The sequence below is a fragment of the Panthera leo genome, chromosome C2 (assembly GCF_018350215.1).
Source record: "Panthera leo isolate Ple1 chromosome C2, P.leo_Ple1_pat1.1, whole genome shotgun sequence".
Taxonomy (NCBI): domain Eukaryota; kingdom Metazoa; phylum Chordata; class Mammalia; order Carnivora; family Felidae; genus Panthera; species Panthera leo.
Window position 1 is genome coordinate 10,558,835 of NC_056687.1, and position 15,055 is coordinate 10,573,889.

General features: G+C 45.7%; 1 protein-coding gene across 5 annotated transcripts in view; it reads left to right on the top strand.

The window, feature by feature from the left end:
• The window catches only part of RUNX1 (RUNX family transcription factor 1), a 251,876-nt gene extending 250,848 nt beyond the window's left edge, over positions 1-1,028 (top strand). For all 5 annotated transcript variants that reach the window (XM_042903602.1, XM_042903604.1, XM_042903601.1 and 2 more), the window contains one exon: positions 540-1,028. In XM_042903602.1, coding sequence (XP_042759536.1) covers positions 540-1,015 — 476 coding nt within the window. In that variant the 3' untranslated portion in view covers positions 1,016-1,028. The remainder of the gene's footprint in view (positions 1-539) is intronic.
• The last annotated feature ends 14,027 nt before the right edge of the window (positions 1,029-15,055 follow it).

Consider the following 15,055-nt stretch of genomic DNA (forward strand, 5'->3'; position numbering starts at 1 on the left):
TGGGTCCCACGATCGGTCCGTGTCCCGACCACTCAACTCTGCGGCCGTGGCTCCACAGCAGCCCCGATAATACATCAAAGAATGAGCCAAGCTCCTTCCAGCGAAATGGTCAGTGTGGCCACTGAAATTTGAATTTCACGGGACCTTCACGTCAGGAAATACTCTTCTTTTCACTTCTTTCAACCACATAGAGAAGTAACTCATTCTTAGCTTGTGAGCCACGCGAAAATCGGTAGCAGCTGGAAGGCGGGCTTGTCAACCCCGCTACACCGATATCCAATCATACGTATTGTATCTACCGTATTGGAGGTTACCTTACGTCGTTTACAATAACGTGGTATCGCACACGAACTCACGTTACGCGTCGTCCTATACGGCCGCCCACCCACCTCCCTGCCCACTAGCATGCTGGGTAGGCCCCGGGCTCCGGGGACAGCAGCATTCTGGGTAATCACGTGGGCGGGGCCGTGGGCGGGAGGGGCGTGGCCTCCCCCACCAGCGCCTGACGCTTCTCTTCTCCCCCCCCCCCCACCCCGCAGCGGCGCCCGACCTGACGGCCTTCGGCGACCCGCGCCAGTTCCCCGCGCTGCCCTCCATCTCAGACCCTCGCATGCACTACCCCGGCGCCTTCACCTACTCCCCGACGCCCGTCACGTCGGGCATCGGCATCGGCATGTCGGCCATGAGCTCGGCCACGCGCTACCACACGTACCTGCCGCCGCCCTACCCCGGCTCGTCGCAGGCGCAGGGCGGCCCCTTCCAGGCCAGCTCGCCCTCCTACCACCTGTACTACGGCGCCTCGGCCGGCTCCTACCAGTTCTCCATGGTGGGCGGCGAGCGCTCGCCGCCGCGCATCCTGCCGCCCTGCACCAACGCGTCCACGGGCTCGGCGCTGCTCAACCCCAGCCTCCCGAACCAGAGCGACGTGGTGGAGGCCGAGGGCAGCCACAGCAACTCGCCCACCAACATGGCGCCCGCCGCGCGCCTCGAGGAGGCCGTGTGGCGGCCCTACTGAGGCCCCCGCGGCGGCCGGCGGGAGGGGCGCCCTGGCCCGGCCTTGGCCGCAGACGGCCGGCCCGCCTGGGCGGGGAGCGCGCCCCGCGCCCTGGGATCTCGCCCCGCTCCGCGCCGCCCCCCGCCCCCCGGAAACGTGCGGAGCGCCGTCGTGTGGGTCCGGCTCCCCTTTTCCGAACCCGACCCGACCTCCCCCCTCCCGCACCCCCCCCCCCCGCGAGGGTGTCCGCTCCGCCACCACGCGGACGCGTCGTAAGGCAAACAGGAAGATTCCCAGAGGGAAACTGTGAATGCTTCTGATTTAGCGATGCTGTGAATAAAAGAAAGATTTTATACCCTTGACTTCACTTTTTAACCAAGTTGTCTATTCCAAAGAATGGAATTTTTGGTTTGGGGCGGGGAGGGGTGGGGGAATGCAGCTCCTCTTGTTTTGGTATCTAATTCATATTTTTAATTTTCTTTTCCAGCACCTTATAAATTGCAAAATGCGTATTTGCATTTGGGGTGGTTTTTATTTTTATATATATATATATATAAATTTGAGCTTGCTTCTCTCTTGCTTTGACAATTGAAAGAAATATGATTCCTTTTTCTGTAAGTTTTATTTAACTTTTCTTTTGGACTTTCGTGTAGTTGTTCTTTTAGAGAAACAGCTACAGCTTTGGGTCATTTTCAACTACTGTATTCCCACAAGGAATCCCTAGATATTTATGTATCTTGATGTTTAGACACTTACTTATGTGTTGATACTTTTTTTTTATTATTTAAATGTACTTATATTAAGAAGAAAAATATCAAGTACTACATTTTTGGTTTTGATAGTAGCCAAAGTTAAATGTGTCACATTGAAGAAGGCTGGAAAAAAAGGACAGGCATTGAGATGACCGGGTTATCTAAATATTGTTTACATTAAACTCCCTTTCATGTTAATCAAACGAGTTGGTAGCTAATGCAGCAATGTTTTTAATAGGCTTTTTAGATACTGAGGGCCACTCAAAGGATCTGAAGTATGGAATTTTCTGCCAAGCTCAACAGAGGGTCTCCTCTCTGACTCCCTCCCTTGGAACAGAGAAGGTCAGATCTGGTTCCAGAGGGTTCAGGTAGATGCCAATGATTTCACCTCTGGAGAGGATTTATTTTCTGCCTAGCAGTTTGCTCCCTCCACGGGCTCTTGATGATTTCAGACATGCTTTATAACCGAACAAATCCAAAGTAAGCTGTGTGGCAGAGAAGTATCCACATGGGAAGCCAGTGACTGAATTTATGGGTTCCTTAACTGCTCCCTTCTGGGGTAGTAAGGAGATCGTCCGCATCCAGAGTTCAGATTTTTTAGCTCCAAGAAAATAGTCGTGTTTGATGCAGTCCCTGTTCGTTGATGCAGAACAAAACTTGTGGCTGTCCCCCAAGGCTGGGAGTGGAAGAAACTACAGAGACCGGGTGCCTTTGATGCCCACAGGTCTCCAGCCGAAGTTTCAGAGGGTGGGCCTAGAGGCAGACCCGAACAGGCCAGTCTTCCCGTGTGTGCCCAGCTGGAGTCGCGTGCGAAAGCGTTGTCCCGCCCGAGCCGGACTCCCGACTCCCGACCCACGCTGCGCGTCCACCGCCCACCCTCGCGTTGCTTTCACCTACCTTGTGGGGTGTGTGTGCAGTTTTCTCCGTGCCTCAGCGGGACAGGAGAAATTCGCGCCACCGCTGCCCATGGCTGCGATTCAAAAGTATCCAATGTCACTGTAAATTTTATGGCACTATTTTCATTGGAGAATTCGGTCAGAATGCGGTTGTTGTACAACTCCTAAATACTAACTGCTGATTTTGACATATGTGTGCTCAAAATGATCTGGTTGTTATTTAATGTACCTCTGACATTAGCTGAAATGATTTCAGGTCAACTCTGAAGAGTATTTGAAAGCAGGACTTCAGAACAGTGTTTGATTTTTATTTTATAAATTTAAGGATTCAAATTAGAAAGATCTTTGGCTGCAGGCAGCAAAACAGCTGGTCTTATTTAAAACAACTTGTTTTTGAGTTTTCTTATATATATATATATATATTGATTATTTGTTTTACATAGATGCAGTAGCACTTTGGTAAGAAAGAGTAAAGCAGTTTGTTTTGTCAGTCAGGTCATTCTTATCTAGAAAAGAGCTAAAACAGATGTTGGAGAAACTCAGAATATATTCGTTTTCAGGTTAGACATAATCCTCTCTCCACAACTCGATGTTTGATTCTATATCACATTTTTACAGCAAAATTACCCTTGAATGTCAGTAAATTTAAGTGTTGTTGTTGTTTTTTTTTATTTCTGAAAGGGACCTTCAGCCCATTTACCAAATCGAATTGAAGCATTCTTTTCAGCACATGTGGCCGTATCTGACCTGACAAAATTTGGGGGGGAAATGAAGGAAAAAAAATTTTCTATTTTTCACTTCAATTCCGGTACCTGAAGATATTCCAACTCAAAACCAGCCTAATGCCCTAGAAGGGGAATCAGAGGATGCTCCACATTGAATCTTTACTCTCAAAGGCATGTATGAGGAGGGCTTGTCACTTCGTTATAGACCCACTGGTTTGGCCATTCGGAGTTTCCCAGTCCCTTACCAGCAAATGCAGTACTTAACTGGTCCAAAAAATTAAGTCAGATGTTACTTGTTCTGGAGATAGGCCTCACATCACACTTAATGCTTTCCCCCCCTCCTGAGAAGTTGCATTCGTTGCCTTCAGGTACATTAAGGTGTCCCTTTAATCGAGGAGACCCTTAAGCCAATAATGTCATAACTGGATGTATCTGGAAACATTGGTCCAAGAGAAGAAAGATTCAGCCATTTCTACTGCTCATTCGTGCCTTTATAATTTCAACATGAACATGCATTTTCATTCTTTTTGTTTTTCTCACTGCATTTCTTTTATTACTTGTATTTCTTACATTACTTTTATTTCTTTCCTTCCCTGCGCCTGTAACATCTTCCTCTGTTTCGCTTCCCTTTCCTCCTCCGTTCTCCCGCTTTATTTGAGGAGACAGCACACACACCCCAACTCCGCACCAAATGTCCAGAACACGAGGAGCTGCCGTTCTCCTCCCCTTGCATAAAGGAACATGGTGAGTCAGCCTTTCTCCTGCCCATGGGTTTCTTCCAGCAGAACAGAGACCTTGCCAACCATTTTGGATCTGCTTGCTGTCCAAGTGCAGCAACAGAAGCCTTCCTGGGCAAATTACAATCAGTGAGTTAATAGACAGCCTTTCTGCTGCCTCGGGTTTCTGTGCAGATAAACAGCAATGCTCTGATTAGAAAGGAAATGAATGGTTTCACTCAAATGTCCTGCAATTTATGCTTGCAGATTTCTGTCCTGAAATACCTGCTTCCTTAAGGACATTCCGTCCTGGTGATTCTTGTTTTTGGTGGGTTTTGTTTTCTGGGGTATGACATATTTGGGGTCTTTTATACATGAAAAATCAGTTTAACGATAATCTCAGAAAACGTTTTTTACATCTGAACAAATGCCTTTTTGTTTACCTACAGGATACAATCGTTTGGGGTTTTTTCGTTTGTCTGTTTGGAGTTTCCCCCCCTCCTTTTAGCCAGATCAGTATTGATGAGGCTGATCAACTGGCATTTTTTTTTTCCTTCCAGAAGAGTTGCATCAACAAAGTTAATTGTATTTATGTATGTAAATAGATTTTAAGCTTCATTATAAAATATTGTTAATACCTGTAATAACTTTTTTTCAATTTTTTTGTGTGTGTTTCTAAGGACTTTTTCTTATGTTTGCTAAATACTGTAGACAAAAAAAAATGCTTCTTTCTACTTTGTTTATTTTAGACTTAAAGATGAGCTACTTTTTATTCACTTTTGTAAAGAGCTAATAGCATGGTTCCAGTTTGTTTTTGTTTTTTTTTTTTTAAGTTCACTTTTTGTTCTAGGGGAAATGAATGTGCAAAAAAAAAAGAAAAAAAAAAAGAACTGTTGGTTATTTGTGCTATTCTGGATGTATAAAAATCAATGGAAAACAAAATAAACTTCCAAATTGAAACGGCAGTAAAACACCTCTATTGACAAAGTAACAATGGGAAACGCAGTCTTACTCTGACAGGCCCCACCCACCTCGTGTCTATTTGCGCGGCAGTTACTGGATCTGTTCGCAAAGCCTCCTGGAAATGTGTGTGCGCTTTCTTTCTCCCCGGTACTGACGCCTTGAATCCTTCCCAAAAGGAAACTGTCAATCTCGAGTTTTAAACCAGATACGGTATGAGAGAGCACCCCCACCAGCCCCTCTCCAAGGTGTTTCTAGACGGGGTAGGGCGGGGGGGTGGCCCCCATCGCGCGTGGGCTCCTGTCCGAGTGGCCGCCTCCCCTCTGCCGGGAGCCTTCCCCGGGCCCAGCCTGTGCAGGGCGGCTGGACTGCTGCTGCCCAAGGGACCACGGGAGCCTTACTTTCTTTGTACCACAGTCTCTTCTGTAAATCCAATCTCCTCACTTAGCGAATGGCAAATAAACAGTTTGGCAAGTACATACACCCTCATCACACTGGTTTTGTCTGTTTCTGAGATGGAGGGCCGGGAAGCCAAAGGAAGGCCCCGCAGCACGCACAACACCTTCGGCCAGCTCTTCACGGGCTGGCTGGCCTTCGGGCTGGCGTCCGTGCCTTCTCCTCCCCGGGGGGGGGCCAGCACACCCTGGCTTCTGAGGCCATGAGCGCCGAGGTCAAGGCCAGGCCCCCGGTGCTGCTTCTTTGGGCACGAAGGAGCAAGGAAGCACGCTCTCATGCCTATATAAAAGTAATAACTGATTTGAAAGAATTACGTGGGACCTGCAAACACAGAGTGGGAAACGTGCACCTACGTTCAACAAGAGGCGGGTCGCTGTCATCCGCCTCCATTTCTTGAAACCACACGAGTCAGCCTTGAGTGGCGGCGGTGAGTTGTTTCAAGTTCTTCCCTCACCACCTACCCTGTGCAACGCTAGTATTTCAGTCTCACGACTCTGTGACCAAGTTACCTCCCAGCCACGGACCACCATCTAACACTCCTTCGCGGTTCTTGTCACTGCCTTGTCGTGGTCTTTGATGGCCCGCAGGGTGGTCATGAAGAATGTCAGGACACAAAGCAAGTGGGATCCAAAGGAATAATGGCCAATGAGCCGAGGCAGGAAATGGGTGGGAAGCTCAGGTTAGGCGTGTTCAGAGAGGGGGGCCTAGCGGAGCCGCTGAGCACGTACTGGGGAGCCACACCGCCTGGGTCTGGGTTCCGGTTCTGTTTCACACTCGGAAACAGATTAAACTGGGGGCCCAGCCTTTCCCACCGTAAGATAGAGAAAACGATGCTAGAAGTTAGGAGATCTCAATTACTTAATACATGTGAAACATACTAAAACGTTGTCGGTATGTTGGGGCGCCTGGGTGGCTCAGTCGGTTAAGCGTCCGACTCTTGATTTCAGCTCAGGTCGTGATCTTACGGGTTCGGCAGTTCAAGCCCCACATCGGGCTCCACGCTGATGGTGTGGACCCCGCTTGGGATTCTCTCTCTCTCCCTGTCTCTCTCTGTCCCTCCCTTGCTTGCACGCTCTCTCTCTCTCTCTCTCTCTCAATCTCAAAATAAATAAACATTGAAAATCATTAATAAAAAGTGTTGGTACATAATACGTGCTCAGTAAATGGAAATACGCAGAATAGTACTGCTCATTAGTAAAAACGTAAACAAGATCAAATAAAAAGTTAAAATGCCTTCCACTTTTCCCAATCCGTGCCTCGATGTTACTGCTAACTGGCCCATGTTTGCCATCACAGACTTCTTCTGTACCCATGATATACAACACACATTTTTTTTAATCTTTTTTTAATGTGTATTTATTTTTAGAAACAGAGAGGAAGGGAGAGTGCCAGCAGGGGAGGGACAGAGAGAGAGGGAGACACAGAATCTGAACGAAGCCAGCTCCAGGCTCCGAGCTGTCCGCACAGAGCCCGACGCGGGGCTCAAACCCACGAACCTGGAGATCATGACCCAAGCCGAAGTCGGACGCTTAACCGACTGAGCCACCCGGGCGCCCCTATACACCACATATTTGATCTCATCCACGCAAAAAGGCATCCTATGATACATTACACTGCACTGCCTTTTCACTTCGCACTTAGATCTGCTTCATTCTTTTTAATGACGGCACCACAGAAAACGGGATGGTTGGACTCGTCAGTTTGCCCCTTCCTTTACTGATGCGCTGGAAGATCCCCCCAGTGACTTGCTGCCACAACAGCTCTCTGCACGTGTCTTATGACCTCATGCTTGAATTTCTGTACATTTAAAAAAGAACTGCTGAAAAATAAGATAATAAAATAAAATAAAATAAAATAAAATATAAAATAAAATAAAATAAAAAGGAACTGTGGGTTCCAAATGATTTTACATTTTGACAGATCCCTCCAGAATGCTCTTTCAAAAGAATTAGATTTCCGGGGTCAGGGCCACGTGCTAGGAGGCAGAAAACAGAAACTTGCCAGGGAAATGCTCGATTACGGCGGTCGGGAGCAGGGTTTAAGCCGGACCTTTGGGTCAGAGAGGTTTTGTACCTTCTGCAGTGCTTAAAGCATTCCAGGGGAGGAGTGAATTAAAACAAATTACATGGACGTGCTCACTAAAGCCGGACTCTTACTAAAGCACTGCCCGCACACTAGCTTATTCCGTTCTTACAGTGGCCCCGTGGGGGAGATCCTGCTGTTGTCCCCATTTTGCAGACAAGGACACTGAAGTCCAGTGAGGTTAAGCAGTCCGCCCACGCTCCATGGCTATCGGTGGAGGAGCAGGGATTTGGGCCCCAGAAGTCTGGTTCAGGACTCATCAGCTACACCGCTTTCTAGACTGAGGCTCTGAGCAACCCTGACATTCGTCGATGACAAAAGAGTTGAGTAAACCCTCATGGGTGACTTTCCCTTCAAAGAATGCCTACCTCTTGCTCATCTGAAAAGCAGAAGGGAGAAATGAGTACGTGAGAGTTTCCAGAAAAGGGGGAGCCCAAGGGGCTTCCGAAGAAATCGTTCACACTTGCTCCCTCCTCCCCATGATGGAGAGGCTCCAAGTGAAAAGCGTCTTCCCTGCACGACTGAGTGTCTCGGGCAGACCCCATGAGATGTGGGCGAAAGCTTCGGGCCGGAGCCCTCCACTCCTCAATTCCGACCTTCATTCGCTTATTTATTTTTAAGAAACTTTATTTTTTTTTAAAGACGGTTTTAGATTTACAGAGAACGCGAGCAGACACTTCAGAGCGTTTCCATCTCCCCCATCCCCCTGCCCCCTGCCACCAGCACACGATGTCCCCTGTGACTTAAACATCTTAAACGTCGGTATAGTGCCTTCGCAACAATTAAACAATTAATTAATTAATTAATTAATTAAACAGGAGGAAGATCACAGAAGTAACGTACTATTTTTTTATCACATCTTATTAAGGACACACACAATCAACATGATCGATGCCTACTGGCATTGACCTTGATCAGCCGGTAGAAGTGTTTGTCACGTTCTCCTCTGTAAAGTTACCCTTCAATCCCCCCCTTTCCATACTGTACTCTTTGGAAAAAAAGTCAGCACACACAGGCCACACTTAAGAAATGAAGAATTGGGGCGCCTGGGTGACTCAGGTCATGATCTCACAGTTCATGAGTTCGAGCCCCACACTGGCATCTCTGTTGTTAGCACAGAGCCTGCTTCGGGTTCTCTGCCCCCACCCCACCCCCGCCCTGCACCTCCCCAACTCGTACTCTCTCTCTCTCAAAAATAAAGAAAAACATTAGAAAATAAAAACGAAATGAAGCATTATTCTCTCTCCCTTCAGGAGGCGGGAGTCCTTGGCTGCGAGCAGTAGGACAGCACCATCTGTGGCCACGTGGCCCCTGGTATAAAGCAGAGAGATCTGCTCCAGAGAAGACGACCAGCTCCCCTCCCGCTAAGTGTAGGAGCACCCGGTCTCTGCCCCCTCTAGCCTAGACAATCCAAAAGTTCAGGTTTCTAGAAGCTCCATGTTGCCCACTTTGGGCTCACTGTCTTTGTTCACAGCCAAGTTTTCCTCCACCCTTTCCTTCCGAATGATGTTGAGAGAGTCCTCACCAAAGTATTCAAATGTGGCTCAGGATGCCAAAAAGTTGCCTCTTTCTTCCTTTCCTTCTTCCTTCCTTCTTTTTTCTTTCCTTCAAATTCTTTTTCTTTCTTTATTTCCTTCTTTCTTTCTTTCTTTCTTCTTTCTTTCTCTCTGTCTTTCTTTCTTTTAAGTTTGTGATCATTGGTTGAACTTTATCTTACGACTTAACAGAATTTCCTATATCTTTGTTCAAAACCAGCACACTGTATGTCCATGATCCCCCCCTTTCAGTGGGGTTTCAGAATCCTAGATCCCAGAATCCTAAGGTAACGCCAAAGTAAGCAAATGCCCCCCCTTTCTTTGATGCATATATACCCTTCCCTACCCTTAGGGTTTCTCAAGAGTAGCCTTGCCTCCTTCATGATACATTATAGGATTAAGTTCCCTGCTCATGTTTTCAAAGGGAGAGAAGGTGTCATGGAATGTGTTTACTGCCGCAGAAGAGGGGTGTTCGTTGTGTGCCAAATTTTAATATTGGTAATTACGTTTTGCATACCTCAAATTCTCCCTCGTTTCCATTTCATTGATGCTGTTGTAAAGATTAATTAATGTTTTGAAAGTGTTTTGAAGATGAAAAGTCTTACGTGCATACAAAGTACGATTATTTGTTATTACAAATAGTTGTACGAGGCCATTTTCTTTCCTCGCCTTAGTGATTGTGGGAGAGTTTCTGCAGGCAATTAAAAGCTGCAGTGTCTTCCTTAAAAAATGGCTGCCTTCATCAAAAATCTTTTCTATGGCAGTGAACAACAGAGTCTTTCCCTCCTCCTGGGGGAGGCAGACTCTAAACAAATCAACATAACATATTGTCTAGCAGATGGTACATTGGTATATTGTCTAGAGCCTGGGTGGCTCAGTCAGTTAAGCATCAGACTCTGATCTCAATTCAGGTCATGATCTGACGGTTCATGAGTTGGAGCCCCACATTGGGCTCTGTGTGCTGACAGTGCGAGCCTGCTTGGGATATTCTCTCTCTCTCTCTCTCTCTCTCTCTCTCTCAAAAATAAATAAATAAATCAACTTTAAAAAATGATGGTATATTAATTTCCAAAGATTGCTATAACACAATACCACTACTGGATGGCTTGAAACAAAAGAAATTTGCTGTCTTACAATTCTAGAAACCAGAAGTCCAAGATCAAGAGGCTGGCGAGGGTGATTCTATCAAACAGATGCAGCCTTGGAGCAAAGGACACAGTTCAATGAGTAGAGAATGACTGGATTTCAGGTCCCATTCACCTACTCAGCTGGGCACTCCAGGTAGATTTTGTGCAGCACACAAAAGTAGAACCAACAGGCTATGCTGATGGATTAAATATGAGGTGTGGGAGAAAAAGGAATTGAGAATACCTTCAAGGTTTTAGATCTGAGAAACTGGATGAATGAAGTGGGCATTCCCTGAAGGGGAAATCTGGGAAGGAGTGAGTTTGTCCAGAGACCCCATCTCCTGGTGGGTCAGGAAAAGAGGAGGATGCATTACATGCTCGTCAAGATTCTTCCAACAATGAAGGATCCATCCAGGTGGCAACAGAAGCTATGGTAGATTTAAAAAGATGGGTCTCGGGGCGCCTGGGTGGCTCAGTCGGTTGGGCGTCCGACTTTGGCTCAGGTCACGATCTCGCGGTCCGTGAGTTCGAGCCCCGCGTCGGGCTCTGGGTTGACGGCTCAGAGCCTGGAGCCTGCTTCCGATTCTGTGTCTCCCTCTCTCTCTGCCCCTCCCCCGTTCATGCTCTGTCTCTCTCTGTCTCAAAAATAAATTAAAAAATGTTAAAAAAAAATTTTTAAAAATAAAAAGATGGGTCTCCCTTGCTTGTTAGGAATTCTGCTTGACAGCCATATACATGGCTTAATAAGAAAGCAGCATCCCATTTTCCCACAAGTATTCTGTGTTCGAGATCTGACTCTTTGCAAAAGCAGGGGGATCCCTGAACTCCGCCCCCAACTCCGCAACCATGTTCTCATTCTTTAATTCGGTAGGTGAGGAATTGTCGCTTCATTTGGCCTGACTGCCCGCGGGGAGGGAAACCCACAGCAAGACTTAACTGTAGGCTTCACCTTCTCCCTATACCAGTTAGCCCCCAAGGATGGAGAGAGGATTTCACTAAGTCCGTGTGTGCCTTGATTTGGATTGTCGAACAGAATGACCCGCGCATTGAAACCTGCAAAAACGACAGATTCCTATAGCTGAAATACTTTCCTTTCACCCCTGAGTTTTAGGAAGCCAAAACCTGCCAGTTGCCTACCCCCATATCTATTTTCCTCGGTAATAGATTCCCTTGGTCACATGACTGCCTGGAGGAAAGACTGCACCTCCCTTACAGCTTGGCCTCCCATGTGACAAATTTCTGGCCAATGTTATCTAAATGGGGGCAGCTTCCAGAAAACTCCTTAATGAAGAGTGGGTGTGCATATGTTGCCCCCACTTATCCATCTCTTCCCTAACCTGGCTGCCTAGAATAAGGAGGTGATGGTCCGTGGAAGAAAGCTACACCCCAATGGGTGGATGCCATTAAGAGTTTGGTCCAATGTCTTTGTCCCCATCCCACTGGAACTGCCTATGTCTGGATGCATCCACATGAAAGAAAACTAAACATTTACCTCTCACTTAGGCCACCTATATGTGGGGTTTTCTGTCACTGCAGACAAACTTAATCTTAAGTGCCATACACACATAAATGACCGCCTTGGGCAGAAACACTGACTGGGGGAAGAAGTGCTTTCTCTTCTCCCAAACTCTGATTCCTTCCAGTTTATTAAGGGCCTTTCCGGGTGTTCGGGGACCGTAGAGAAAGGAGGAAGTGAGAGGAGGTAGCAGGGTTGCTCCAGAATCTACCAGGATGAACAGCCCCGTGGCTCCACTGCGAGTTCATCTCCAACTCTGCCCTAATGTTTGTAACAACCCAAAAGTGCTTAGCTCAGGTTGTCAAAAACCACTTTGCCTGTGATCCACTTGCCCGATAGTCAAGTTTCCTTAAAATTCAATCCAGCTGCAGAGTTTTTGCCTTTCTTCCATGTCCCATCCTCGCCTGCCATCTTGTCTTTCTAACTGTTGAATACGGTCTGAGGGCATTTCTGCCATTTTTTTTATAAAAGGCTTTGATAAGGAACCATCAGATTTACAGTGTTTTATGGATAATGTGTTTTTTTTTTTTCAATTTGGGTGTCCTTTTTCTCATTGTAAATAAACAAAGGACTTTTTAGCCAGGTTTTTTGAAGATCCTTTTCTCAAATTTTGACCATTTTTTAAAATTTAATTTTGTTTAGCTATGTTTATTTGTATTTTATTTCACATGAAATGCTCCCAAACAGATGAAAAACCTTCACAAAGGTGAATTTTGAACAGAACTGACCATTGGATGATTAGTCACAGGCTGGTTTTCCATAAATTGGTTTTGAGTCATATGATCTCCTCCCTACACATAGGCATTTCCAGAATCTAGTCTCCTTATACCTAATCCAAGGACTTGAAATTCCCAACCCTCAGCTGCCACACCTGTGAGGTACAAATAAAAGTATCCGTTTCAATCTAACTAGTATTAATAATGAATATGTTTGGCAAAAAATTAAAAGGAAGACAACAGAAAATGTTGGAGAGAATGAGTAACAATGAAAACTCTCTTACTTTGCAGGTGGGAGTATAAATTGGCATCACCACTTTGGGAAACAATTTGACATTACCCTCACAGAACTGAACACATGCCTTACCCTCAGTCCCAGAATGTCCACTGCCAGAAAAATACCTGACCGACTCCTCATATGCACCAAAAGATGCGTTCAACTGCTTAAAGTGGCACTAATTGTACTAGCAAGAACTAGAAACAACTCGAATGTCCACAATAGAAGATGGATAAATAGGCTGTGTTATATTCTTACAACGGAAGAGTATACCGAGATGAAAATGAATGGACTACCATTACATGAACGAATGGACTACCATTACATGAATGAATGGACTACCATTACATGAATGAATGGGCTACCATTACATGAATGAATGGGCTACCATTACATGTAGCAAAATGAGTCACGGGGCTAAAAACTCAGAAGAATGTACAGGGTGCAATTCTATTTATATAAAGCTCAAAAGCGAGCAAAATATTTTAAGGGATGCATACACAGGTGTTCTGAGAAAATTAGGGGAATTATTAACACAAAATTCAGGATACTTGGTTACACTAGGTAGGTGATCAGAGATTCTGGGATATTGTTATATTATTTCTTAGCTTAGGTGGTGAATATATGCATCTTTATCTAATCATATAGAGAGAACTTGGTTCAGTTAAACTGCTAATGAGCTCAAAACTCAACGTTAGATCAACCGCTCTTGTCCAAGGCCCCTTTGGAATCCCATGAGTCAACCTATCATGTGACAAATACATACCCGTGGTCACCATAGGAACCAGGTAAAGGAGTAAATGGCTGCTGTTGGAACCACAGCTCAGATCCCCCCATTCTAGTGCCTGTGAGTCTTTTTTTTTCTTTCTTTTTGTTTTTACTTTTTTTTTAATTTATTCATTTTTGAGAGACAGAGTGCAAGCAGGGGTGGGACAGAGAGAGAGGGAAACACAGAATCCGAAGCAGGCTCCAGGCTCCGAGCCGTCAGCACAGAGCCCGACGTGGGGCTCGAACTCACGAACCGTGAGATTATGACCTGAGCCAAAGTCAGATGCTTAACTGACTGAGCTGCCCAGGCACCCCCCCCCCCATGCCTGTCATTCTTATATATCCAGATCATTTGGGTCAGAGGAAGAAAAAACGCCAACATGCTAATAGGACTGAAAGTATCCACGGGGGAAAATCGCATATTTATTCGACTTCCTTTGGATGGTTCTTAACAGCAACCATCCTCAAAGCCCTGATGATGCCCCTGAAGTTATTTATAAACCCTCACTAGTTGCTCCACAAAACAGAGGAAATAGCCATGTTGTCCACAAATTAACTCTTCACATGTGGTTAATGATTTCAACACTAAGGAGGGGGATACGTGCATGTGGGTGGCACCGAGGGGTAGGAAATAGTCAACGTAAAAGAAGGGGACAATAACCACAAATTTAATTCAGAAACAAAACAGTCTTTCTTTTGGTTTCAATTGTCTCTTTCTGTCTCCATGAATACCTCATATCTATGTAATGATTGGTTCAAGCCTCACTTAAAACACAAGCCCTTAACAAGATCCCAGCTCATTGGTTAGCAAGGAGGGAAGAAAGCTTGCTTCGTGCTGTAAAAAGTTTGAGGTAATTGCCCCTCTCCCTGGTCTCTTTGTCTAAACCACTAACTCCTGCAGTACTGAGACTCTGCTTGGAGTTTCCTCCAATATTTGAACACATAAATATAGGTCTGCAAGTACACTGCCCCTGTTTATGAGCCTTTTAAAGATCAAAGAGTCGTTTTCAGCTGTTGGGCTTGTCACTCTGAAACATACTGTACTTTACCATTTAACGGGTAGTCCTTTCAGAACAGCCCAGGAGACTCTCCCCATCTTTTCTTAACAATGAGTCCTAAGGTTTGTGTAAAGAGATGCCCTTAATAGAGGGTTCGATTCTGTCCCCAACATATTAAAAAGCTCGGTGCCTCCCATTTAATGGAGCTGAATTTTAAAGGGTGCAGGTCTAAGCTTCCATATGTCTCGACCTGAAGATGCCAAAACTGTGCTTCAAAATCAAATGGTCAGATTGACAAAAGAGAATTTCACAGGGTAAATTTCACTCTAGGTAGTGCCTACACTTAAAGAATGGCTCCAAAGTCGTGAACATCCTGGAGCCCAGGTCACATTGCTTAACAGTCATTGTCCCTACACGTGTATCTCGTGTTTTCTTGGCAACGCCTTCAATTTCCACTGAGTTCAAATGTGAACTTTGGGACAGCTTACGTGTTTCTTACATAGACTAAGATAGAACAAATAAGAGCAAGAATAAAAT